At 39.5% G+C, this 26,737-nt stretch overlaps 7 protein-coding genes across 7 annotated transcripts; 3 read left to right on the forward strand and 4 right to left on the reverse strand.

Annotated features, from left to right (window-relative positions):
* Positions 1-6: 6 nt before the first annotated feature.
* On the reverse strand, positions 7-1,738 carry LOC140788896 (anthocyanidin 5,3-O-glucosyltransferase-like). The gene has a single exon (XM_073138412.1). The coding sequence runs from the start codon at positions 1,547-1,549 to the stop codon at positions 140-142; it is 1,410 nt and encodes a 469-aa protein (XP_072994513.1). The 5' UTR covers positions 1,550-1,738; the 3' UTR covers positions 7-139.
* Positions 1,739-3,848: 2,110 nt separating this feature from the next.
* LOC140788022 (UDP-glycosyltransferase 88F5-like) lies at positions 3,849-5,585 on the reverse strand. Its single transcript, XM_073137103.1, has one exon. The coding sequence runs from the start codon at positions 5,389-5,391 to the stop codon at positions 4,069-4,071; it is 1,323 nt and encodes a 440-aa protein (XP_072993204.1). The 5' UTR covers positions 5,392-5,585; the 3' UTR covers positions 3,849-4,068.
* A 1,892-nt stretch (positions 5,586-7,477) lies between these two features.
* LOC140789937 (uncharacterized) lies at positions 7,478-10,613 on the forward strand. Its single transcript, XM_073139857.1, has 2 exons — positions 7,478-8,663; positions 10,137-10,613. The coding sequence occupies exons 1-2, from the start codon at positions 7,914-7,916 to the stop codon at positions 10,332-10,334; spliced, it is 948 nt and encodes a 315-aa protein (XP_072995958.1). The 5' UTR covers positions 7,478-7,913; the 3' UTR covers positions 10,335-10,613.
* Positions 10,614-11,644: 1,031 nt separating this feature from the next.
* LOC140789195 (probable WRKY transcription factor 33) lies at positions 11,645-13,101 on the reverse strand. Its single transcript, XM_073138802.1, has 2 exons — positions 12,659-13,101; positions 11,645-11,822 (listed from the first exon to the last, which is right to left on the reverse strand). The coding sequence occupies exons 1-2, from the start codon at positions 13,099-13,101 to the stop codon at positions 11,645-11,647; spliced, it is 621 nt and encodes a 206-aa protein (XP_072994903.1).
* A 2,308-nt stretch (positions 13,102-15,409) lies between these two features.
* LOC140789196 (endoglucanase 18-like) lies at positions 15,410-17,581 on the forward strand. The gene is made up of 8 exons (XM_073138803.1): positions 15,410-15,628; positions 15,775-15,987; positions 16,070-16,270; positions 16,342-16,419; positions 16,506-16,658; positions 16,726-16,834; positions 16,949-17,115; positions 17,204-17,581. The coding sequence occupies exons 1-8, from the start codon at positions 15,410-15,412 to the stop codon at positions 17,579-17,581; spliced, it is 1,518 nt and encodes a 505-aa protein (XP_072994904.1).
* Positions 17,582-18,163: 582 nt separating this feature from the next.
* Positions 18,164-20,596, forward strand: LOC140788106 (uncharacterized). The gene is made up of 2 exons (XM_073137234.1): positions 18,164-20,155; positions 20,229-20,596. Exon 1 carries the CDS (start codon positions 18,173-18,175, stop codon positions 20,072-20,074), a length of 1,902 nt encoding a protein of 633 aa, XP_072993335.1. The 5' UTR covers positions 18,164-18,172; the 3' UTR covers positions 20,075-20,155; positions 20,229-20,596.
* Positions 20,597-21,790: 1,194 nt separating this feature from the next.
* Positions 21,791-23,230, reverse strand: LOC140789027 (methylenetetrahydrofolate reductase (NADH) 2-like). Its single transcript, XM_073138604.1, has 2 exons — positions 22,632-23,230; positions 21,791-22,546 (listed from the first exon to the last, which is right to left on the reverse strand). Exons 1-2 carry the CDS (start codon positions 23,122-23,124, stop codon positions 21,990-21,992), a joined length of 1,050 nt encoding a protein of 349 aa, XP_072994705.1. The 5' UTR covers positions 23,125-23,230; the 3' UTR covers positions 21,791-21,989.
* Between the last annotated feature and the right edge of the window lie 3,507 nt (positions 23,231-26,737).

Raw genomic sequence — 26,737 nt, forward strand, 5'->3', positions numbered from 1 at the left:
TCCAACTTATATAATAAACATAATTTCCTTCATATGATAGATTACCACATCAAGCGAATTCATTGCTACTTAATTTGTTTAATTCCGAAACAACCATTTATTAGTACGCGGATCAACAAACGAGCGCCTTAATACTACTTCATCTGATCCTTTGCTCAAACTCCAAAAGCGCCTTATAAGACGACCCCCCTTCACTGGTCGCCTCCGCCGCCTTCTCTTTGAGCTCCTTCGCTCTCTCTCTAATCACACTCCCTTCCTCCGATTCCATCAACCACCTTATCTTCTTCTCCACCTCTTCGGCCTTTACCAAATCCTCATCGTACCCCTCGATCTCTACTCCCACCCTCATCTCCTCCACCAGGAACACCTTATTCATCCTCTGCTCCGCGTACAATGGCCAGCATATCAACGGCAGCCCGGCCACGATCCCCTCCAGTGTCGAGTTCCAACCGCAGTGCGTCACGAACCCTCCGACCGCCACGTGTCCCAACACCTCCACCTGTGGTGCCCACGACTTGACCACGAAACCCCTCTCCCTGGTCCGCTCCAGGAACCCTTCGGGGAGCAGCGAGTCCAAGTCGGGTTCGGGTGTCGGCTCGAACCGCTTTGCCGGATCCGGGTTCTTCGGTGACCGCACCGCCCAGAGGAACCTCTGGCCGCTGTTCTCCAATCCGGTGGCCATCTCCTTGGTCTGCTCTACGGAGAACGATCCCATGCTCCCGAAGCAGAGGAAGACGACGCTCCCATTTGGCTGGGTATCCAACCAGGTGAGACACTCGTGCTTCTCTCCTCCTCCTTTCTTTTCACCTCCGGCGATTAACGGGCCGACACAGTAGATATCGGGTGTCGGTCGATTCGGCAGGCAGAGCCCATCTTTTAAAGCTCTCACCGCGTTGGGTTCCAACGACTCGAAGCTATTTACGAGAATTCCATCGGAGTTGGGCAGTTGCGCAAAGTTGGAGTGGACGAGGAGTTTATAGGTTTCGGAGTCCCGGTCGGCCGTTTCCTTTGGCATATCGGATGCGGGTATTCCCCGGAGTCCCGGAAAGTGGATGAGGGTTCTACCCATGTCCTTGAAGCTTGTAGTGGCGGTGGCCCCGAGCACGGGAAGGTGGAGGAAGACGGCGAGGTTGGAGGCGCTGCTGGGGAAGAAGATGTAAGAGGGGATCCCGAGGTCGGAAGCCACTTGGAGCGCATCGGTGCAGAAGAAGTCGAGGACGACGGCGCGGATGGAGGAGGTTTGAGAGAGGGAGACGAGGAATTCTTGCAAGTTGGAGTTTTGGAGGCGGATGAGGGAAGAAAAGAGGTTGCGTCCTACGGCGTCGGATGGAGGTGGCACCTGGGGGAGCACGTGGAACGAGATGGTTGGATAAGAGGATAGGAAACTGGAGATGACTTGGGAGAAGGTTATTCCATTGTTAGGCAGCTCGATGACGACGACGGTGACGGCGAAGCCGTGGCAGAGGAGGTGCTCGGCGAGCTCCACCATGGGAAATAAGTGGCCCAATCCCATTCCTGGGTATAAGACTACCGTCTCCTTCGCTGCCATGATTGATCTTTGATGATGGAGTTCAGTGACTACTGGTAGAAGAATGTGAACAGGGAACGAGAGGTCTGTATATATAAGGTAAGAGGGTAAGGTTGTGGTCTTGAGGAAAAAAATATTACAAGTAGAGTACTAGAGTTGTCTGACTCGCAGTGATGGATACTTTAGATGTGCTCAATAAAGTTTTTGACCAAAATAGCCCTCTCTTATATGGCCTTTCATATATTTTATTTATCTAAATAGACTTTATATTAAATTTAATATCAAATGCGTCATTGACACTATGCTGTTAGATAAAATGCAAATAAATTTAGTACTTTATCTTTAAATGAAATATCGAAAAACTCACTTTATTAAATGCGTAACTGTTTAGACTTTAATGTTTAGAAAATATTAATACTCGAGGATTTTATTAGAGAAAATTAGAAAAAAATTAAAGTAGAACAACTGCACTATTTTAATTTATAGATTTTTTTATATTTTATAATAATATATTTTGTGACTAAAATAAATAATTGAGTTAATGTTGTGACGCTATTAATTTTTCTTTATATTTTTACTTATATCTTTCTCATTTAAGTACTATTAATTTCAATCAAAATTATTATATATATTTTTCTTTAATCCTTCTAATAATATTATATGTTTAAAATGGACTGCCGTTAGAAATTTATGATCTTAAAAAATGAGTAACTAAATGTCTTAATAAGATATTAAATAGTTTAATATTTTCAATAATAAAGTACTCGACTTTTTAGTGTTTTATGTGGGTTGTTTTTTCTTAGTAAATCACTAAATTGTTAGGTATTTTTTATTTTCAATAAAAATACTTATCATATAACACTGTACTTAAATTAAAAGGTGTTGATACGATCGGCATTTATTTTTGCCTCGGTAAAATGCAATTAAGGATGTAAAGCGTTTCCGTAAATAAAATAAAAAATAGGTCTTGTTCAGTAAAAAACTCGTGCTTAGTGCGTTGGTTGGGATGAGATAATCTTCGAAAGCTACATAATTTATTGTATAAAGCGTAAGCCATGACGAAGTGCATCCCCAGCCGGCCCCACCGATTAGATTTTTAAAAAAAAAATCAATTTTAGCTAATAAATATTTAATTCAACACTTTAGTTTTATCTGTATTTAATAATAATCTAATTAGTTAAACTGAGTATATAATTAATTTTACTAATATATTTTTAACAAAAATAGTATCATTGAAATAAATTACTTTTGAGTTAATTTAAATTTAATAATTTTTTTATTGTTTATAAAAATAAATATTTTTATTATTATTTAAAATTGAGGTGTCCTAAAATATGATAACTCAAAATTATATTCTAATTTAATAGTAAATATTAAAATATATCAGATATGAAATATATCAAATATTAAATGTATCAGATATAAAATACATCAGACATAAAATATATCAAATATGAAATATAATAAACAAAAGTTATATTAAAAATTAGTTGAACGAGCAATATTGATATTCAAGTTAGAGGTTTGTTAGAAAATCAATATAGAGGAGATTAATAAAGATGACTTACAAGATTATTAAATATTTATTTTGTATAATATAATTTTAATATTTTTAGTAATGTCATTTAATATTTATTTTGATGTTTATTTTATATAATATAATTTTAATGTGTTTAATTAAAAATTAAAAATTAAAAATTAGTTCAAAAACAATTGGATATTAGTTTTATTTTAAAGATATAGATGATAATTTTTTAACCATATTTTTTTATTAAAAAATAATTACACTAAGAGGACATATTAAATAATTTAAAATATATATATTATTTTAATAAAATATGGAGCCATAATGGATTGGCTCCATATTTGGATCCTTTCGAGCATTGGTTCCAGATGCTCGAAGGTACTAAATCAATGAGTCAGAATGATTTGACTGAAATATTCACTAAGTAAAAAAATATTTAAAGTAGCAATAGTTTTAAACCCGGTCCCGACCCAATAGGCTTCGGGTCACGGTTAGGTCAGGCCCAGTTCGGGTTTGAACTAAACTTTAGTCTGAAGAATCCGAGCTGGCTCCAGTCAGGCTTTGAGATATCGAGCAAGAAAATAATCCAAACATTTTCCCAAAACAAATCATATATACAACTATACCAACTCAACGTTAGCCATTATTTCTTATGAATAAAAGTTATCCCGTAAATTAAAAGCCCCTAGTTTTTAGGATCATATTAACTGGTTTGAGGATCAAACCACAACAAGAGGTGGATCATTGGATTAAATTGTCCCTAATACTTAACTTTTCCCTGGACAGAATTCCAACTTATATAATAAACATAATTTCCTTCATATGATAGATTACAACATCAAGCTAATTCATTGCTACTTAATTTATTTAATTCAGAAACAATCATTTATTAGTACGCGGATCAACATACGAGCCCCTTAATACTACTACATCTGATCCTTTGCTCAAACTCCAAAAGCGCCTTATAAGACGACCCCCCTTCACTGGTCGCCTCCGCCGCCTTCTCTTTGAGCTCCTACGCCCTCTCTCTAATCACACTCCCTTCCTCCGATTCCATCAACCACCTTATCTTCTTCTCCACCTCTTCGGCTTTCACCAAATCCTCATCGTACCCTTCGATCTCTACTCCCACCCTCATCTCCTCCACCAGGAACACCTTATTCATCCTCTGCTCCGCGTACAATGGCCAGCATATCAACGGCAGCCCGGCCACGATCCCCTCCAGTGTCGAGTTCCAACCGCAGTGCGTCACGAACCCTCCGACCGCCACGTGTCCCAACACCTCCACCTGTGGTGCCCACGACTTGACCACGAAACCCCTCTCCCTGGTCCGCTCCAGGAACCCTTCGGGGAGCAGCGAGTCCAAGTCGGGTTCGGGTGTCGGCTCGAACCGCTTTGCCGGATCCGGGTTCTTCGGTGACCGCACCGCCCAGAGGAACCTCTGGCCGCTGTTCTCCAATCCTGTGGCCATCTCCTTGGTCTGCTCTACGGAGAACGATCCCATGCTCCCGAAGCAGAGGAAGACGACGCTCCCATTTGGCTGGGTATCCAACCAGGTGAGACACTCGTGCTTCTCTCCTCCTCCTTTCTTTTCACCTCCGGCGATTAACGGGCCGACACAGTAGATATCGGGTGTCGGTCGATTCGGCAGGCAGAGCCCGTCTTTTAAAGCTCTCACCGCGTAGGGCTCCAACGACTCGAAGCTATTTACGAGAATTCCATCGGAGCTGGGCAGTTGCGCAAAGTTGGAGTGGACGAGGAGTTTATAGTTTTCGGAGTCCCGGTCGGCCGTTTCCTTTGGCATATCGGATGCGGGTATTCCCCGGAGTCCCGGAAAGTGGATGAGGGTTCTACCCATGTCCTTGAAGCTTGTAGTGGCGGTGGCCCCGAGCAAGGGAAGGTGGAGGAAGACGGCGAGGTTGGAGGCGCTGCTGGAGAAGAAGATGTAAGAGGGGATCCCGAGGTCGGAAGCCACTTGGCGAGCATCGGTGCAGAAGAAGTCGAGGACGACGGCGCGGATGGAGGAGGTTTGAGAGAGGGAGACGAGGAATTCTTGCAAGTGGGAGTTGTAGAGGCGGATGAGGGAGAAAAAGATGACTAATCCTACGGCGTCGGATGGAGGTGGCACCTGGGGGAGCACGTGGAACGAGATGGTTGGATAAGAGGATACGAAACGGGAGATGGCTTGGGAGAAGGTTATTCCACTGTTACGGGGCTCGATGGCGAGGACGGCGACGGCGAAGCCGTGGCATTGGAGGTGCTCGGCGAGCTCCACCATGGGGGATAAGTGGCCCACGCCCATTCCTGCGTATAACACTACCGTCTCCTTCGTCGCCATGATTGATCTTTGATGATGGAGTTCGGTGACTAGTGGCAGAAGAATGTGAACAGGGAACGAAAGGCGTGTGTTTATTAAGGCAAGAGGATAAAGTCGTGGAAATTTTTTTTTGCTAGTAGTCTAGGAGAGTTGCCTACTTGCCTCTCAGCCTCGCAGCGATGGATATTTAGATGTGCTTAGTAAAGTTTTTGACCATACTAGCCCTCTCGTATGCGGCCTTTTATATATTAAATGCTTTATTGACATTATAATCTTAGATAAAATACTAATTTACTATTTTATTTTAAAATAAAAATATTAAAAATTTACTTTATAAATTACTTAACTATTCAACGTTTTATGTTTTAGAAAATATTAAATACTTAAAATATTCTATTAAAATTTTTTAAAAAACAAATCAAAGTAAAATTTGAAGAAAATCCAATTATTTTTTTTTACAGTTTTGAGCAGAATTGGCTGCAGAGAATAATTACACTATTTTAATTTATAGAGCTTTTATATTTTACAATGGTATATTTAGGACTAAAATAGATAAAGCATAATGTGATACTATTAATTTTTCTTTATATTTTTATTTAAAATAATTCGATTAATTTTCATTCAAAATCAGTATATTTATTTTTCTTTCGTCCTCGTAATAATATTATATATTTAAAATGGACTACCTTTATGATATTAAAAGGTTAACACTTAAATGTCTGTATTAAATAGTTTAATATTTTCAATTAATAAAATAATAATTTTTAGTGTTTTATCTGTGTTAAATGTCCTTTTTTTAGTAAATCGCTAAATTGTCTGGTATTTTTATTTTCAAAAAAAAATACTTGTCATATAATACTTTGCTTAAATTAAAAGGTGTTGATATGATCGGCCTTTATTTTTGCCTCGGTAAAATGCAATTAAGGATGTAAATCGTTTCCGTAAATAAAATAAAAAATAGGTCTTGTTCTGTAAAAAACTCGTGCTTAGTGCGTTAGATTCTCTCATTGGGGGGGAGATAAGCTTCAAAAGCGACATAATTTATTCAATAAGGCGAAAGCCATGACGAAAGGTACTAAATCGAGAGTGAGAATAATTTGACTGAAATATCTACCAAGTAAAAAAAGAAAAGTATTTAAAGTAGCAATAGTTTTAAACCCGGCCCCGACTCAATAGGCTTCGGGTCACGGTTGGGTCGGGCCCAGTTCGGGTTTGAGCTAAACATTAGTCTGAAGAATCCGAGCTGGCTCCAGTCAGGCTTTGAGCTATCGAGCAAGAAAATAATCCAAACATTTTCTCAAAAAAAAATCATATATACAACTATACCAACTCAATGTTTGCCATTATTTCTTATGAATAAAAGTTATTCCCCCTAGTTTTTTAGGATCATATTAACTGGTTTGAGGATCACCGCAACAAGCGGTGGCGAAAGTTGCATGCATCGATGCCCAGATACCCCCCCACCTACGATAAAAATAGAGGATAACTTTCTCTATTCCATTTCTTTATTCTCTGCTACTCTCTCTGTCTTCTTGTTCTCTCTCTATACGCCAACATCAACATGTCAAGAGTATTTTGGATAAGGCTGAGTAGTTCGTCGCGGATAAGATTGCTCAGATACCAAAACCCGAGGTACGAACGTCTCTTTTAAGAACATTAATCGGGACTACGTCACGCTCCACAGCGATGTTCCAGTCATCAATCCTTACGGCCATCGGCTTCCAATCTGCGATGTCTTTCCTACACTCTCAGTAGTGCAGGCAGGTTGATGATCATCCTCATCATTTGTTCCATATCTATCTATCTGTGGATAGTTCATAGTTAGTTAGAATAATAAAGCTGGATAGCGGCGTCAGCGCGAGCCGACGGAGCTGGAGGTGCCGGCCAAGGCGCCGTACGATTTCTTAAAGATGTGTTCTGAATGTATAACCATCGCCGTGTTACTGATCGTAGTTTTAATTTCCTTTTCTTTTCATGCAAAAGAAGCGAAGTTCAAAACAACGCCATCGAAATCGAATCTAGCTTATTTGATATGAGTGACGCTGCGTGTACTCAATATGGAAGCATGGGATAGTTCAATTCTAATGGTATCTAGCCCAAAATCACTATATTAAATTCAGCTCGTAAGGTTAAGCTCGTCGAGCTTCGAGCCGAGCTCAAGCCGAAAACATCCAAGTCTCCGCTATACCAAGCCGGCCTCGTTTACACTTTACACCCTTATTTTGCATTGGGTGGGATTGTTCGGATAGCTGAGGTGTTTTTGTGCCATTTTTTTTAATAATATATTACCGTATTTTAAAAAACAAGTTAACTCATTTGCTATATTCCATAATCAAATATAGTCTTAACCATCAGATCTCGCTGTCGGTTCATCTCAACCATCAAAACTGGAGCTCTCTTATTCCACTTCGGCTCTCTTTCTCTCACACAAAAACGCAAACATGTAACCGCCGCCCCCACCTCTTCACCTTCCTCCCGCCTGCTCGCCGCTTCTCACCTCTTCAAACTACGGCTAGGATTAGAGTTAGGGTTCGAAACTTCCGATGAATCCGCAATCCGAACTCGGAATCCAAGAACTCTCCATCGCCTCCTCCTCCCCCGACGACCATCTAGGGTTTTGGAAGTTTATGATCGCCGGATCCGTCGCCGGAATGGTGGAGCACATGGCGATGTTCCCGGTCGACACCCTCAAGACCCGCATGCAAATGCTCGCCTCCTCCTCCCCCCACCACCTCGCGCCGGTCGGCCGCTTCCTCGCCTCGATCGTCCGCTCCGAGGGACCCTCGGGCCTGTACCGCGGCATAGCCGCCATGGGCCTCGGCGCCGGCCCCGCCCACGCCGTCTACTTCACCGTCTATGAGGTCTCCAAGGCCCGCCTCGGCGGCGCAGCCGCCGACGGTCGCCACCACCCGCTCATCCACGCCGCCTCCGGGGTCTTCGCCACCACAGCCAGCGATGCCGTGCTCACGCCGTTGGACGTTGTCAAGCAACGGCTACAATTGAGGAGGAGCCCTTATTGCGGAGTCAAGGATTGCGTCATTAGGATGGTTAGGGAGGAGGGATTCAGGGCGTTCTACAAGTCGTACCCGACGACGGTGCTGATGAACGCGCCGTTCACGGCGGTGCATTTTGCGACTTACGAGGCGGTGAAGAAGGTGCTGAGCGAGATTGCCAAGGAGGAGGTGACTGAGGAGCGGTTACTGGTTCATGTAACCGCCGGCGGGGCAGCCGGGGCTTTGGCGGGCGCGGTTACGACACCGCTGGATGTTGTCAAGACGAGATTGCAGTGCCAGGTATCACATAAATTTTCTATTTGCTGTTAAATTCTTTTACTTTTCATTCCTTGTTGAATGATTGAAACTTTGAATGACACAAAACGACTGCATTTACCTTGCGATATGAATTCTGATGATTAGCATCGGATATGCAGTAATTCTTTGATTTGTCCAACATCAATTTGATTTCCTTCTGATGAAGCCATGACCCATAAGGTCTCCAACATATTTCGAAAGGTTGGAACAAGAAAATCACCTTTGTAGAAGAAGAGAACGAAAAAATAATTACTTTAAAATCAATAATATGCAAAGTTTTGAGCACCAAATTGCATTTTCGGCACATCTGTTTGTCCACTAACCTTCAACCAATTATACTACTTTATATTTATCTAGTGTCTTACAACTTCAATTGCAGGCAATACATTTAGTTGCAAAGTTGTTAGTCGGCAGCTATTATGGAATTCTCAAATCGGTTTCCCGGTATTTTTCAATTGAGTTGGATCTGAGTAGTTGAAATTCTTAACCAATTTTGTAGGCTAGAATTCAGTTTGCTGGAACTGCAGTAGTTGGATAGCAACTTTTTTCTAGTTTATGTTGACTCTGAATCTTGGTATTTCTAAAAAGGATGCAAAGCAACACACATATACCAATAGATGGTTATCTTAATCCTAGTAAAAGTGTTATGGCGAATTCTGTTTCTGAATAGAGAATGGAAAAGTGATGCTCATTTGAAGAAATTGGTATGAAGGAATACTATAGGAAGAAAACTTCATTCCTCTGAAATTACATCTGCTTTTATTTCTTTGGCCAATTCTTATAAGGAAAGGTTCCTGCATAGATTGCAGAACACCCTATCGCCATGAGGTCTCTGGCATACTTCTGGAAAAGCTATAAGTCAATTTCAAAATTCTGAATCTAATAGTTAAAGTGAATCCCTAAAAGACCAAGATGTACCTCACATATTCTGCTTAGAGTAATTTATGTTGCTTGACAATTCAAACTTGGTTGGTCTTTTAGAGAATATTTTTCCCATCTACTAATCTCTGAACCAGTTTCTATCTAAAATTATTCTTCTCCATTTATTAGTTCACTTTCACAACTTGGATACATCAGATCTACGTGCCCAAACTTGAATTACACATGGAAGCATATGCAGTGATTATTTGTAATTCTAACCAAAGTACAACTTATTTCCTTTTGCTGGACCATTTTTTTGTTTTATTGTCTGTGAAATCTGATACATGATGAACATTCTTGAGCTGTTGTTAAAGGCCTATTTAAATTACCACCAATGCAAGATAGCCTTAAATTTTTCTTGTGAAAATTTAGATATCCTTCAATGCACCTGTCATGTACCTTTTAACTTCTGATAAATCAATAGAACTAATCCAGTGTTCATAACAATTTGTTGTGGAGTTCTAATACTTTTTATATACCTTTTGCACTATCTGAATAGAATCCTCCTCTTGTTCCTCTGGTACATCTCTGCAGGGTGTATGCGGTGCTGATACATTTAGGAGTAGCTCAATTTATAGTGCTATCAAAAAGATAGTTGCAAAAGAGGGTCCTCAAGCTTTGACGCAAGGTCTGAAGCCCAGGGTGTTATTCCATGCTCCGGCTGCTGCACTCTGCTGGTCCACGTATGAAGCTATGAAAAGTTTTCTCCAACGCTGTTCTCATGAGGCATAACACCATCGAATCTTGATCTAGAATAGTTTGATGAAATGAACAATATTTTATCCCTCCTATATAAAACTCCTATTGGACATCAAGCAGTAAGAGACACATTTTTCCTTTTGTGCTGATTGGAAGCTGATGTTCTTGAGAAAGCTAGGCTAACTTAATTCTTCCTCATACACTTCCGGAATTGCTTAAAGATGTCCTGATGTATAATGTATTATTTTCTTGTATTTTTTGGGAGTTGCTAATAATTTGAAAGGCTAAACAAATATGTTGAATCTTGTTTTATTCCATTCTTTCCATTTAATATATGTGGGCTTCTACTTATTCTGCATCCAAAATCAAGTTTAGTGAGTGATACTAACAGAGCAAACAATCCTAGTGATGGAGCAATTTATACATTTGTATAGGAAGATTTAGAGAAAGGCAGGACAAGGTTTTGTCATGACATCACCTCTTTCTCACAAAAAGAGCTGCAACTCTACTGAAAGATCATGGGATATTATTATGGAAAACACAACAGTATCTCCACAATTGGTTCTAAACCTTGAGTGCTAAAGACAACAGGATAACTAACTATGGGTTACCCCATATTGAAATTATTATGGAGTACACACCAGGATAAAACTACCCATCTCAAAAGGCTAATTATATTTTACCGTCTTCTAATTTTGCTTGATTTTTGCTTACATCGTCGTACTTTTAACTCAAACATTTAAATCCTATATGGTTAAAACCAAATTGCAACTGTTAAATTTTTTATCCAAACCAATGATGTGAATAACCAAACTTCCCTTACAATTATTGGCACTAATAAAAGTTGTTAAATTACCAAACTAATCATACTATCATAATCAGATCGGTTTGTATTTCTGAGATAACTAAGTCTTTTTTTACATCCCTATAAACGGTTGGCTAATGGTTGCAATTTGATCTTAACTATAGTCGAGTTAAGCTTTTAAATTTAAAATATACGTGGTTAAATTAAAATCAGACTAAACCACATAGCGTAAGTTGTAATTTAATACTTGATAATAAAATGAAAACTAGTGTTAACTCACTAGTTTCTTTGTTGAAATCAAATCAACAACTACACGATTATGAAGAAGCAAAATAGCTGGATTAATTTGAACAAAATGGCCATTGGTATAATATTTCCTTTTCTTCTGTAATATTTTTTTGTTACATTTTGTACAGTACAAGGTGCATGTTTTGCCACATTATGCTGCAATAAGTAAAACAGGGTGAGAGAGAGAGAGAGAGAGTTAAGAGGTTACGTTTTCTCTTCGATCTTCATGTAATAAACCACTGGAACAAGATTAGAACTGAGAGAGGAACTGGATTTGCTTCAGAAGAGGGCTTAGAGCCTCCATCAGCTTCTCGCATGGATGGTTGTGCACTCCCTCGTAAGTCGTGACGACGATACTCGTGTCCTTCGACAGACGCTGGACTTGCTTCTTAACACTGCAGGTGTGATGCGTGCATCGGTAGTAGCTTCTTCATTCATCCATGTTATTCACATGATAATAAGATTTCAGATTAAAACTTTGAGCTAGTTTCTTTCTCTCCTTTTTTATTAAGAAAAGTAAAGATTACAAAAGGTTAAGCTCATGTGAGATGATTTGATCATATACGTATATTATTTATGGCTATAGCTAGTAATATTAGCTAATGATATATACAACCCCATGCTTGCATTTATAATTGGAGATTTACCTGAAATTCTTCAGATAAGATGTGAATTTTTTAGGTCTAAAATAAGGTGGAGTTTATCTTGAATCAAAGTTTTCTTGATAAGTAGTTAAGAACCCTTTTAGGATCACTAGTCTTTAACCAATTAGCACCTTGACCTTCTACATATCTTAAGCTAGCTTTTGGACAAATCCTTTTATCTAAAATTATATGAGACAGCATTAGTTGCTTCCATAGCTTCCAATTTAGTTAGACTCCATATATTTCTCCTACACACTTCAATCGATCAAGCTTTAGTTGAAACTAAATCGTGCGAGCTTGATCAAATTTGACCCCTGATTCAAAGTTTGAACTATTGATATATCAAATTGTTTTCAATTAATATTCTAAATCTTGGTTGCACTAGAACCAGGCTTCATCAATGATTTACTTGTGATCATTAATGCTATAACCTCGACTATGATTTACTATTTCAACCCAAGCTTGATCAATTTCATCATGATAGTCTCCTAAGGGAGCAATCCTGTATAGGCTATTTCCATAACTTGATACTATGCATGATGACCTAATGCAAGAAAATAACAACTCTTGATTCTTTAGGTTATCTTCTTCTACTGATAGAGAAATTTAAATATTTGCACCTGGGATATATGCTATTCTTCACAGCCTTCTGGCCATACTTCCTCCACCTGTAACCATCATCAAGGATATCATTAGCACTCCTCGTCTGGAACGCGAACCTCGGCCGGCTGACCTTCTTCAACCTTCCTCCACCCTTGCCTTTCTCCTTACCGCCGCCACCGCTGCTCGTGGCGCAGTTATCTTCACCTTCGCTAGCTTTCTCCGCAGCCTCTAATACCAAACCCTGCGATAGCTGCTGCGGCGCAACCGAGCACGGATACAGCAGCGAAGCCCAGTCCATACCACCAAGAGGAGGAGGAGGAGGAGGAGGCTCTTGTTCCTGCTGGTTGGAGAGAGTAAGAGGATAGTTATGAGATGAGCTTGGTGGTAGTGGTGGTGTAAGTGGTAGTGAGAAGTATTGATGGTGGGGTAGCGGTGCTTCTCCTTCTTCCAAGGGTTCCATACTACTAATAGCAGAGAACAAAGAAGGTGGAGAACATATATGATTTATAGGGTAGAGAGAGAGAGAGAGAGTAAGCTCTCGTGGTCAAGATGTAAGTGGAAGGTGAGAGGAAGTTGGGAAGTGTCAACTAAACTAGCCAAGATAAAAGAAGCAAATCTAAGGGGGAGAGAGATAGAAATAGAGATAGAGAGATAGATAGAGATATATAGAGAGAGAACCAACAATATCTCAACTACCTTTCTTTCAGTTCAACTGCCCTGCCCGCTCCCAGCTTCGGAAATCCCAATTTGGGAGTGTAGCGTATCCATCACTAATCCTTAGGTTTGCATCTCAAGTCCCATCTATTTTTCGTTCTCATGCACGCAAGCTTGCAAATTGGCAAGAAATCGAAGTTAATACTCGTAGCTAAGCTAGCTATTCGTAAGGTCAAAATTTGTTTGTGGTCCAAGTAAAGAGTCAATTATCTTAAGTCCGTTACACGTGTGAAATTATTGGGCACTGTCGTACTAATAATTTCTTAAACAAAGAACTTATATAAGTACTACTGCTTGCTTGGCAATTGGCATATATATATATATATATATATATGATGGTATGATGTATTATGATTTATGCTACGAGAGAATAATGGAGCTTACGTGGAACATAGATAGAGTGACATAGATTACGTGTCTTCCACCTAAAGTCATCGCAGCCATACACGGCTATTACTACAAAATGCATGGGAATATTAATCGCCATCGGTTTGTATTCGTAAACTAGCTGCTTTGGATGTTTGGTAGGGTTAGTGATGGCATATGATGGTGACTTATATGGCCCAGGAAAAGAAAATTAATTTTTTGAGGGGATTTCTACTTAATTAATATAAAATTTTCAAAAGATTATAATGATCATTGAAATTACTGTGCTTTTAAAAAAATTATCCCGTTATTAAATCTAACTAATTGTAATTAAAACATAACTTAGATTTAAAAAAATACTATATTGTCTTTGTATAAATTATTAAAAAAAATGCTATTCAATATTATACTCAATAGCATAGTAAATGAAATATATCTTATTTGACATGATATAAAAATTATTGATAAATATTTTTCACAACTTAAAGAAAAGCGAGGGTACTTTAGGCTATTTATTAATTTTAATAATAATATGTTAGAAATATTTTATTAAAAATTAAATATAATGAAAATTCTGAAAGAGCCAAAAGATTTTAATGGCTTTATGATACATCAAAGAATATTAGGCAACTATATAATTTTCTTCGAATTGATGGAGAGTAATAGTAAGTTATATCAAGTATAAGTTAGTCATATAAACCAATTCTAATAAGATTATGTCACACACGATTCAAATCATGAGCCATAATAGGCTAAAATAAGCACTGTTACGAGCAAATTTGGGCTCACAACATTTTGAACATATGACCTTCTGCCATGGATATGGATTGGTACGCTCTTACCACAATAATATAATAATAATCAATCTTAGAAAAAGCAATTTACTATCCCTCTAAGCCTCTTAGAACCGAGACTACTAGCATAATGGTCAGAGGTCCCATGTTTAAAATTATGTGCCAGAATTCAATCTTCAAATGGGTCACACGTCTTTGATACAAAAATTAAACAATTAATTGGGCTAACCTTTTAAAAAATAAGTCACAATTAATCTAAAATAAGATCATATCACAGACTAATAGGGTTTGACTAGTGGCTAAACTACAGTCGACTCATTTATTGTCTGTTTGTATGAAGGAGAGTTGGTATTAGTTGTGGAACCTGTTTGGAATTGAACTTGTCACAGTAGCTGGAAGCCCAGTTCAGGTTTGGGCCTGACCAGGCTCAATCCTCCTTGGATTTGGTTCGGGCTTAGAGTGGGAGTCTTGTCGGAGCTAGGCCTCATCTAAAGCCCAAAAGACCATCTCATATTATATCAGAAAAGAGAGAAACAAGAAAAACATAAAAGGGTTCACGTATCACATACTGTTTCTTCTTTATCTAGCTCTCATCACCTCCAAACGTCACTATAGATTCAAGTATTCAACTACGTTCACTCCAAGATCTCCTTCTAGAATAAATGTCTAAAGCTCACTTTGAATCGTTCCTCACTAGGGAAGTAGGAAGAAACGGGAGGCAATTTGTGGCATGGGCTGGAGATGGAGTGTTTTAGTGGAGGAAGAAGAAGATGGAGAAAAGTTAATGGTGGTATGGAGAGTCATATCATTTTACCAACACTATATATTTCAAGCTAGTAGTACTACAACCAGTGTAACACTACCCAGTTGATGATCGATCTGGAAGACTTAAAGATGGGTTGGGTTTGGGTTTGGGTATTGGCGATACTATTATTGGGTACTTCTAGCATAGATTTAGTATCAGGTGAGATATCTCAGAGCTCGTACGACTACACCAATGCATTAGAGAAGGCTATTCTCTTCTTCGAAGGGCAACGCTCTGGAAAACTACCTTCCGAGCAACGAGTCAAGTGGAGGGGAGACTCGGCTTTGAAGGATGGTCAACCAGACAATGTAATTTTAATTTGGCTATTGTATATATGAACTAACTCGCAGCTACTACACTAGAGCTTGTAAGGACTCACTAAGTACAGATGAGAGTGAACAATTTTGAATTTCTTGATAAAAATTGGCACTAATGGTTCATCTCCTATAATTAGGTGAATCTAGTGGGTGGTTACTATGACGCAGGAGACAATGTCAAGTTTGTCTGGCCTATGTCCTTCAGCATCACCTTACTGAGCTGGGCCGCCATCGAGTTCAGAGATCAGATATCCTCCGCCGGCCAGCTTGGCCGTCTGCGAACCGCCATCCGATGGGGCACTGAATTCTTATTAGAATGTCACACTTCAACCACCACTCTCTATACTCAGGTCTCTTCATCTGCACTACTAACAAGTCTTTCATATCCACAAGTGTTATAGTGACTATGTTTGAGTTGGTTAATTGCTACAGATAGGTGATGGGAACTCCGATCACCAGTGCTGGGAGAGGCCCGAAGACATGGACACGCCTCGCAATCTCTATAAGATTACTAGAGATTCGCCGGGCACAGAGGTGGCCGCAGACGCTGCGGCAGCTCTCGCATCTGCTTCCATCGTGTTCAAAGGTGACAACACCACCTATTCATCAAGGCTCTTAAAAAGATCAAAGCTGGTAAGGGATAGGAATTCGTCATGATCATATGATGGATACGATATATTTCTAATGAGGGATTTTGTTGTCAGCTGTTTGAGTTTGCCAACAATTATAGAGGATCCTACCAAGCTTCTTGCCCATTCTATTGCTCTTACTCTGGTTATCAAGTAAGGCATCTCTTCTCCTTTTCCAAACGATGAAGTTAGTTTGTGTATATCTTTGATCTTAATTAGTTATGCCAATACTCTGTTAGGATGAGCTTCTCTGGGCTTCTGCTTGGCTCTTTAGAGCAACTAAGCAATCAAAGTATACGCAATTTGTAGTAAACAACCAAGGATGGAGTCAAGCTGTCTCTGAATTCAGCTGGGATAACAAGCAAAGTGGAGCTCAGGCATTGTTAGCTAAGGTATACTTGATTGCTGAATATTAAAACCATCAATACACTGTTACATTTAAAGTAATTCTTCTTTCAGGAGTATGTGGCAGGGAATAAGAATTTGATCAAGTATAAGACTGATGCAGATTCCTTTGTATGTTCTTTGATGCCAAGAAGTGGCAGTGTGCAGATAAAGACGACTCCTGGTATAGACCAAAAATCTAAAAGATAAAAATCACATGGATTTCTTTGTTTTCCTCTGAATTATAAACATTATGATCAATTAATTGAAGCTTGAAGAACACATTAATAATACCCAGGAGGGCTTCTATTTACGCGCGATACCGCAAATTTACAGTATGCAACCACTGCTTCTCTGATTCTGTTTGTCTACTCAAAGACACTAAAATCAGCTGGATTTAATGGAGTTCAGTGCAGCTCAGCAAAATTCTCTACAACCCAAATCAGATCATTTGCAAAATCACAGGCAATTAAACATCATCACATCTCTTTTTCCTCATTAATTACTTACTACTATCAAGTTATAAACTTGCACCTAAATATTTCTTTTCCAGGTGGACTACATACTAGGGAATAATCCATTAAAATTCTCCTACATGACGGGATACGGCGCCGCATACCCGAAGCATGTACATCATAGAGGTGCATCTATTCCATCCATTAGAGCCCTCCCAAGGAAAGTGAGTTGCAAAGAAGGCTTCTCATCATGGTATTCTACCAGTGAACCAAATCCTAACACCCATGTTGGAGCTGTAGTTGGTGGACCAGATTCTAATGACCAGTTCAGTGATGTGAGATCAGACTCAGCACATTTGGAACCCACCACATATATCAATGCAGCCTTCATTGGTGCCTCTGCTGCTTTGATACAAGAAGGATGTTTCTTGGAGGAGTCGGTGGATAATTCTAGTTCTGTGGTGTTGGATTCCTGAGTTTAGAATACAAAAGATAATAAGATGGTCACAGAGATTATGCATCACTAAGTAGCAGATATTATCTCAGTATGTAATAGTAGTACTTGTATGATCTAATAAATTTGGTGATATTTTCATACATGTCTTTCAAAAATTTCATATTTATTTGTTTGGCCTTCTAATTTTGATATTTACATTTATACATTTTAAAAACACATGAATTTTGCATGTATATTTTTTACTTTTTATATGGATATCCCTCAGAGGTAATTAAGAGTTAAAATTTAAATACTTAAAAAGATAAAAGTATTATTATTCTCATTTTCATAGATTTTCTCAGTTAAGAATATTTTTATTTTTATTAAATTATTGAAATATAATTTGAAAAAAATAATTAGATGCATATTTACATAATAACATATGTTTTAAGGGATATATATAAATATAAATTTTAGAAGGATATATAATTAATAAGAGATTTTAAAAAAATCTTAAATTATTATTTTAATTTTCATATTGACTTGAAATATTATATAATATTTGGATTAAAACGGGTAACATTTTTTAAAACTAAGAACAATACCAACAACTTACTAGTTTTTGTCTCAGATGAGCCCTTTTAATCCTCGTCGGAGTTCGTTTCTCCGACTTCTCTATCAGACGGAGTTCCTGAAACCCACTCCAATGTCGACAGGAAGAAGGCTACGATCCATCCGTCCTCCTATAATTTCCTTCCTCCCTCGCTCTTCCTCCTCTCGCCATGCCTCTTCATCAGCCTCCGCATTTCCTTCTCCCACCCCAAATCCCTGCGAAATCCTCCTCCGCTCCCTTATCTCCTCCTCCGACACCGGCCACCGCGCCGAAACAATTTCCCGCCTGCGCTCCGAGCCCACCACCTGTTCGGCAATATTCTCCACCGTCTCCGATAGAGCCCGCCCCTTGGATAACGACACTGTCGATCTTCTCTTCGACTTAGCCAAGAACCGAATTTTCCCATCGAACAGTTTCCATTTCACCCAGCTCACCAACAAGCTCTGCTACAACGGATTCGTCTCAAAGGCTTGGGATTTCCTCCATGCAGTCAATGACGCTGGCGGCGCCATCGAAACCCCGGCTTGTAACGCCCTCCTCGCCGGCCTTGCGAGGGACCGTGATTTCTCCAGGATGAACAAGCTTTTTTCCGAGATGAAGGATATGGGCGTCCGTCCTAATGTCGTGACTTATGGTATCCTCATCAACCATCTATGTAAATCTCGTTGTCTTGACGACGCGCTGCAGGTGCTCGACGTAATGACTAGGCCAGAATCCGAAGTGAAGCCGGATGTTGTCACGTTTAATACTATCGTTGATGGGTTTTGTAAAGTTGGCAGGCTTGATGATGGGCTCACGTTGCTCGGTCAGATGAAAACACAGCACAGTTGTGATCCGAATACTATCACATACAATTGCTTGATTGATGGGTTTTGCAAGGTGGGTGAGATTGATATGGCACATGAATTGGTGGACAGGATGGAGCAAGAAGGGGTGCAACCTAGCGTTGTTACATTGAACACTCTTGTCTCAGGGATGTGCAAAAGTGGCTGTGTTGGTGGTGCTCTTGAATTCTTCCGAAAGAAGCGTCTCGCTTGGGCTGAAGTCAAGGGCAATGCTGTTACTTATAGTACTCTGATTGGAGCTTTTCTCCATTGCAACAATATGGGCAAGGCCATGGATTTGTTCGATGAGATGGTCAGGGAGGGGCATGCTCCAGATTCAGTTACTTATTTTACTATGATCTCAGGATTGACCCAAATGGGCAGGTTGGAGGATGCATGCTCCTTTGCGTCATCGATGAGAAATTCTGGCTTCCGACTTGATATTAAAAGCTACAATACTTTGATCAGTGGGTTCTGCAAGAAGAAAAGACTGGATAAGGCGCATGAACTTGTCCGCGAGATGAAGGAGGTAGATTTGCGGCCCGATGTGTGCACATACAACACTTTGATGGCTGCTTTATGCAAGGAAGGGGATTTTGCAGCTGTACGTGAGTTACTGAGCAAGATGATTGATGAGGGCTGTGAGCTTTCAGTGGTTACTTATGGTACTCTAATACATGGATATTGTAAAACTGGCAACCTTGATGAGGCTTTGAAGATTTTCCAGAGTATGACCAAATCTGCTGTTCCACCTAACACCGTGATATATAATAGCCTTATTGATTCTCTTTGCAAGAATGGGAAAATTGATTTTGCTGTTTCCCTGATGGATGAGATGCGAGAGAAGAGTGTTCCTCTAAATGTTACAACTTATAATGCATTGCTCAAGGGCCTCCGAGATAGAAATATGTCAGAGAAAGCCTTTGAACTGATGGATCAGATGAAAGAACAAAGATGTACTCCAGATTATGTAACTATGGATATTCTCACAGAGTGGCTCTCAGTCATTGGTGATATGGACAGGTTGAGATGGTTTGTGCAGGGGAATGACGGCACAATCTTTGATGGGAAGCAATTTTCAACTCGAGGACCCTAAATTGAGCGCTCTCCTAAGGAGGTCAAACTTTTTCACATAGAATGAGCAATGGGCATTACAAGCAAGAATGCCATCTTTTGGGTATTTCACCTGTTCCCTTGTTACACGAAAGTCCCAATTTTGTTGCATTTTGTGTAATTTCAAGGAAGTCTAGGTCATTTTTGAGCTACATCACACATGATAAGGCAACTCAGGGTCTCAATTTGGATGGAAGGCTGGCCATAATTTTACTATTTCAGCTTCTAGCAGGTATGCTAGTCTATATCTACTATCCATATTCCATGAGGTAACTGGTAATATCTTTGAAGGGTGTTTAGTTTTTCCAATTGGATATCAAGTTTCTAACACTTTGTATTGTAACATGTCCCTTAAGCTCATAAGTTACTCGTGTTGTATGGCATTTTGAAGACTCCGTAACTTTGTCTCGTCTGCTTCCTAAGTGAACTATTTGGCAAGCTTTATGTATTTACCTTCTCCAGAGAAAAGATATAAGTGAAACAGAATCATAGTGCCTCTCAAAAATCACTTTGTAATATTGTCAAGTTGTAATTGTACATGTTTCTCATTGCATCTTCAAGTGAGCTCTAAATCTCTAAATTTGGAGCCCAATGGACTCTCCAACGGGACTCCATAGCTAGTTATAGCTAGCTACAGTAAAAAAATTTAAGACTTTTTGAAAATTTTAACTTTGCTCAATAAATATTTAATCCAAATAATTTTAATTATATATATATATATTTTTATTAAATAATTTAGTTAGTTAAATTGAGTATTTAATTAGTTTTATTAATTAATTTTTAATAAAAATAGTGTCGTTGAAAAGGTCTCGTCGAGACCTTTAAAATAAGTCTAATATTAAATTATTTTTTAGTTAATTTAAAATTTAAAATTTTTATTATTTATAAAATAAATATTTTTTTATTATTTAAAATCTATGTGTCATAAAATATAATTACTCAAAATTATTTTCTAATGTAAATACTAAATATTAAAATACATCAAAATATAAAATATATTAAATATAAAATATATCAAATATGAAATATATCAAACATGAAATACATTAAATAAAAATTTTATTCTTTCATTCCTGTGCCTTTGTTATAAGTATTCAATTAGTGTATTTTAAAACTCAAAATGAGCCTCTCTCTGTGTCAAGCGAGAAATCGTTGAAATTATTTATTATTATTGGTTTTTATCTTTTTAACGACTGGAGGTACGTTGAAAGATCAATATAAATGAGGAGAGGAGGTGGCTACGGAACTAATAGCTATGGAAATGACTTATCAAACTATTAAATATTTATTATTTCTATTATTAAATATTAATTTTTGTTTAGTTTGTGTAATGAAATTTAATAATAACTTGTAATGTTTATTTCGATGTTTATTTCGTATAATATAATTTTGATATGTTTAATTAAAAAGTTAGTAATTTAAAATCACTCGTGAAACAATTGGATATTAGTTCTATTTCAAAAATCTCGATGAGAATTTTCTAACTATATTTTTTATTAAAAAATAATAATATTAAAATAAACTATTAATTAACTAAAATAAATAATATATATATATATATAATAAATATAGAGCACTGTGCATTCGAGTGCACTTGCTCTTGGCTCATAGATACGAAATAATTAAAGATTATATTATGCCACGGTGGTTTGTTATTCCTGAAAGTCTGCAGCGGGAGATACTAATAAAGAATATGAAGTCGAGGAATTCTGAGGTAACATTGTTATTACTGTGGCTCTTTATCCTTCCTCAATTGAAGGGATACAAACTTTATGCACCTATTATTGTGTAATAGAGATTTAATGGAGTGAATCTCAGATCAACAACTGTAGCTATTTATATTCGCAGGCAAAGTATTTCGCCACATTATCAGCACGTGAGAAGTTTCCATAAATTTACTATAAGACAAAGCCATTCGCCTTCTTCCTCTCCTCTCCTCCTTTCTCCGCATTCCCATTCCCCAATGATCTCATTCTCATCACTGCCACTCCGTTCTCCCCATGCCCGACCAACCCCAGCTTCCTCAGCACAGCCACCGCCGGCTCCTCCCTATTCATCGTATAGAAGTGCAGCGCCCTCACCCCGTGCCCTAGGATCTCCCCGCACATGTTAGCCGCGAGCTCTACCCCGTATGCCACGAGGGCGGCCTCGTCCCCCTTCCTCTCCTCCACCGCCTCCCTCACCTCCCTCGGTACCCTCGTCTTGCACATATCCGTCATCCTCGAGAAGCTCCGGTAGCTCGAGATAGGTAAGATCCCGGGCACGATCGGGCACTCGATCCCGATCCGACGGCAGTCCGATACGAACTTAATGAAGACCGCCGTGTCGAAGAAGAGTTGCGTTATGATCAGATCGGCTCCAGCATCCACTTTCCTCTTAAGGTACGTCAGATCGCTCTCGTATCCCTCTTCGGTTGCTACCTCGCTCCCGTCGGGGATCTTGCTAGGATGCGCCTCTAGCGTTTAGAAATGCACCGATCGCGATTAGATAAAAAGAAGAAACAGAGGATTACAACTGGATGAGAGAGAGGTAGGGGGGACCTGGATAACCGGCAACGGCGATTCCGAAGTAATCACCGTGCCTGGATCTAATATGCGCCACTAGGTCTAGGGCGCAGGTAGGCCCGCCTTCCCCGTCGCCGGCGCCGTCTCCATCGACAGGGTCGCCGCGCAGGGCGAGGATGTTACGAACCCCACGAGATCGGGCGGTGTCGAGGGCGGCATCGATGCGTGCAAGGGGCATGCTGAGGCATGTGAGGTGCATCATGGTATCGACGCCGACTTCCGTCTGCATCCGGCCAGCGAGGTCGACGGTGTTGTCGCCGTCACGTGGGCGCCACGTGATGTCGCAGAAGGCGGCGCCGTGAGCTGCCATCCACGCGACTTTGGCGAGGAAGGAGCCGGCGATCCTCTCGCGGGAGTAGGCGGTGCTGGAGGTTGGAACCTTCGGGGTGAAAAACTCGAAGGAGAAGACAACTCCGGTGTCGTCGTCGGACGAAGAGAAGGGTGATTTGATCTTGTCGATCACCTTCATGTCTAGATCGGGATGTTAAGGGAAGCGAAGGGAAGGGATTATGAATGGAAATTGGGACAGCCGAGTAGTTGTAGTTAGTTCGTGGTCTTCAACGAATAACGATCGATTTATAGATTTTTTCTTTTGCTTACCTTTTTCTCCTAAACTTTATTAGGAATCTTCACCGCGTGCTCTGTAAGCTCTTTTTTACAGTGGACGTCTGTCTCTTCCTTTACTTGCCCACAACGTCCCTAGTAGTGTTCACGTATGATTAATAAAATAATAATAATAATAATAATAATAGCATCCGCAATTAGTAGCATAAGAGGCTTTTATTAAAAGCACAATCTTGTCGATGGCATTTGAATGCATTATGAGGTACACAAATATAGATAACTAATAACATTAGAGCCTTCATTTCGTTAATGCTATAAAATTTTATGTTAGCTATGTTATCTTACCATTTCATCTGCTTTGGCTCCGAAGTCGTATCTAAAACGATTTCGGGAAATACTCAATTTAGATATAAAAGTTACGCTGCTCCACCCGACATCCTAAGGTTGGATTAGGATTCATATATCATATTCAAGTAGTAATTTAGATAGGATTTGACATGTTTACAGTACAATTATTTACAACTCAAATAATGCGTCCTTTGACTCTCTCAGTATATGAAATAAATTATGAATTTATCAAACTGTTTGGTTGGCAAACTGCCTACGTGATTAAAATGTCAGCACAAGTTGGCAAATATTGATCACATGCGAATCCTGTTGTTAGATCGTTGGATATCACCCACGTGCATATTAATAAAATCTCATGTCACAGTTGAAATTCACAAACGAGTTAAACACAAGTCATCTTCTCTAATTATTGGTTCGACAATACCTAACTTACCTTTTGTTATGTACCAGATTAATTCTTTTTTGTCGTAGGGCTGTCAAAATAGCTCCACATTACTCGAGCTCTAAACAACTGAGTTGAGCTTAATTTTTTAGTTGAAAATAATTTTTAACTCGCTCAATCTCAGCTCAAATATGCTGTAGCATAGTTGATTATATGCTTTAACTTTAAGTAAAACGACTTGTGCTCAAATACTATGCTTTACAATGTAAAAATGTAATTTTTTAAATTTAGTTCCACATTGAAAACCTAAAAGATAAGAATAATCTTTATATCTATTCACCTCTTAAATAATACAAACATTATAGCTATGAAGTACATATTATATATATTTTTTATTAAATCGAGAGCTCGATACTTGGGCAAACCGAGCTTGTGCCCGCTCTCTCAAACATAGCTAGACATTTTCCAATTTCTAGCCTAGCTGAGAGAACTTCAGGTTGATCAAGCTCGGCTTGTTTACCCAACTATTACTTTAATTTCTTCTTTCGATGTAAACGTGTTTGCTTGTTCTTTTTTAATCCCCATCCTGATGAGTTCTCAGATGGAAATATAAACCATAATCCCTCGATTCCGAGAAATCTTCTGCGTTCTGGTTAATTGTTCGTTTTTGAGTAGTTACTTGTCCTTCGAATATTATTTATTGTTCGTAATACTAGCTCGAGTAAAAGTATACTCTTCTGCGTCAAACCATACAATTCCCTTTAATTTACTTCCCTTTAGCAGGCAAACTGTCCTCTGTCTAGATTGCCATAACCACAGAATTCTTCTCATTCATGCGTAATTATGAAGCTGGGCCTTGATCGGTCATAGTCCAACCTTTGGACTAGTTCGGCCTTCCTGGGCCTAATCAGCAGTTGGTCTGAGATGGGCCCTGAGTAGACAAATGGGTCAAATAATGAGACCCAAAAAAGAAATATAATTTCTCTACTTTTTTTTTTTTTATCATTTAAGAATGAATAGAGATGGGTCACAGTCCAACCTTTAGATCGCCCCCAACTCCATCCCTTCCTTGATGCAAGAACATTTAGGCATCATTAAGTTCTAGCTAATATACTAAATTGTTTCGTCTACGTTTTAAATCATGCACGTCGCTAAACTAAATGTTGACGAGGCATCATCCCAAGCCACGCTGTGCCGAGTTGCTCTTTCAAGTCATTGCACCGTCAAGCCATCAATTGAGCTGAACCGAGCCGTTGAGCCAAATCATTAAATAATTTTTTTCATAATAATTATTTGGGGTTAAAGTTGGCCTTGCGACCTCTTTGATAGTACAGGAGATACCTAACAATTTAACACGAGTTCATTAGTATAATTTCTCTAATTTACCTCTTACCAGCAAATTCATGTCCATCGTGGTTGCATAAAATTGTTTCCCTACTCTGTGTTGAAACTCATTGTACATTTCAAGTGTTATAACTTAGAAGGTGTGTGAGGGGCTAGCTTAGAATTATGGATGAGTGAAACTAAGCTCTGATGGAGCCTATGCAGATGGGGCTACCCAAGGTGGGGCAAGGATAGTTATTAGGAATGAGCATAGGACTGCCTTGATGGTAGTTTGGGAGCCTTGCCCTAACGAGTCCGTTCTTTACAAGGGAAATTTGGGCTATTCGGATAGGTCTAGACATGATCATCGGGCGGGCCGAGCCGAGCTTTTCGGGCCAATAGAGCTTAAGTATTTATTCACGGCCCGACCGACCCACCAATCACTTGAGCCAAGCCGGGTTGGGGCCGAGCTAGAATAGTCTAGCCCGTTACTGCCCGTCGGTCCGTGAGAGATTGGGCTAGCCGGTCAGGCCGGGCCGGGCCGACCCGACCCACCAATCATTCGGTCCAACCCATATTTTAGCTATTTTTTTTAAAAATTACTATTAGCTTATTTTTAAAAAAAATATTTATGTTCCTCCTTTTAAATAATAATAAAAAAAAATTAAAAAATTTAAATGTGCGCTTAAAAAAATGTAAAACGGTACAGTACCAAAATTTTCGTTGGTTTTTATTGTAGCAGAACGGGCGGGCCTAGTTGCGGGCTTCTGTGCCGAGTCGGGCGGGCAAAGGGCTGACCCGTGCCACCCGTGGGTAGTTTGGGCTTGGGTCAGGCCGGGCCTAAACCGGGTTCTAGCCGGGCTTAGCCCAGTTTAAACCGGGCCAGGCACGGGCTGGGCCGTTTGTTAAGTCTAGATAGGTCTACAATTGGTCAGCAATACAGAACGATTATTGAGACTATTTCTTTGGAGCTTATTGAAATTCTCAAAGGAGAAGCCACTGGCCCGTGGAAGGTACGGAATATGATAGTACAATGCTTAAAGCTTGCTAATAGATTCCAAGATTTTCGAGTGCAACATATACTTAGAGAGGGTAACCAGGTTATTGACTAGGCTGCAGGAATAGCTACTAGCAGTTTTGTTTTGGGGCCAGATGGACCTCTTCCTCCGAATTTTTGGAATCTGCTATACTTTGACAACCTACTGATGAAAGGTTGAGGGTTTAATTTAGAATCTTCTCCAAAAAAAAAGGTCTTAGAAGAAGTCCACTATCTCACACTCTTCGCTAGTGAGACTTGTCTTCCTTTTAACTTCAATGGTCTGAGTTACCAACACTATATGCTTATATTTCAAACTTCATCTCTCTTGATATGCTTTGTATATCTCATTGATTCGCATCCTCGCATTTACTTCACCAGTATGACCACGACAAATCACTACTAGAAACATAGTATCTAGGCTCATGC

Source organism: Typha latifolia, chromosome 5, assembly GCF_019914945.1.
Source record: "Typha latifolia isolate L0001 chromosome 5, TyphaL0001v2, whole genome shotgun sequence".
NCBI classification, from domain to species: domain Eukaryota; kingdom Viridiplantae; phylum Streptophyta; class Magnoliopsida; order Poales; family Typhaceae; genus Typha; species Typha latifolia.

Excerpts from the sequence above, each read along its gene's own strand:
- LOC140788896 (XM_073138412.1), bottom strand. The coding sequence starts at position 1,549 with ATGGCAGCGAAGGAGACGGTAGTCTTATACCCAGGAATGGGATTGGGC.
- LOC140788022 (XM_073137103.1), bottom strand. The coding sequence starts at position 5,391 with ATGGCGACGAAGGAGACGGTAGTGTTATACGCAGGAATGGGCGTGGGC.
- LOC140789937 (XM_073139857.1), top strand. The coding sequence starts at position 7,914 with ATGAATCCGCAATCCGAACTCGGAATCCAAGAACTCTCCATCGCCTCC. Across the intron at positions 8,664-10,136 it reads AGACGAGATTGCAGTGCCAG|GGTGTATGCGGTGCTGATAC; the intron begins GTATCACATAAA and ends ACATCTCTGCAG.
- LOC140789195 (XM_073138802.1), bottom strand. The coding sequence starts at position 13,101 with ATGGAACCCTTGGAAGAAGGAGAAGCACCGCTACCCCACCATCAATAC. Across the intron at positions 11,823-12,658 it reads AAGAATAGCATATATCCCAG|AAGCTACTACCGATGCACGC; the intron begins GTGCAAATATTT and ends GGATGAATGAAG.
- LOC140789196 (XM_073138803.1), top strand. The coding sequence starts at position 15,410 with ATGGGTTGGGTTTGGGTTTGGGTATTGGCGATACTATTATTGGGTACT. Across the intron at positions 15,988-16,069 it reads CCACCACTCTCTATACTCAG|ATAGGTGATGGGAACTCCGA; the intron begins GTCTCTTCATCT and ends TAATTGCTACAG. Across the intron at positions 16,659-16,725 it reads CTCAGGCATTGTTAGCTAAG|GAGTATGTGGCAGGGAATAA; the intron begins GTATACTTGATT and ends TTCTTCTTTCAG.
- LOC140788106 (XM_073137234.1), top strand. The coding sequence starts at position 18,173 with ATGAGCCCTTTTAATCCTCGTCGGAGTTCGTTTCTCCGACTTCTCTAT.
- LOC140789027 (XM_073138604.1), bottom strand. The coding sequence starts at position 23,124 with ATGAAGGTGATCGACAAGATCAAATCACCCTTCTCTTCGTCCGACGAC. Across the intron at positions 22,547-22,631 it reads CGCCGTTGCCGGTTATCCAG|AGGCGCATCCTAGCAAGATC; the intron begins GTCCCCCCTACC and ends TCTAAACGCTAG.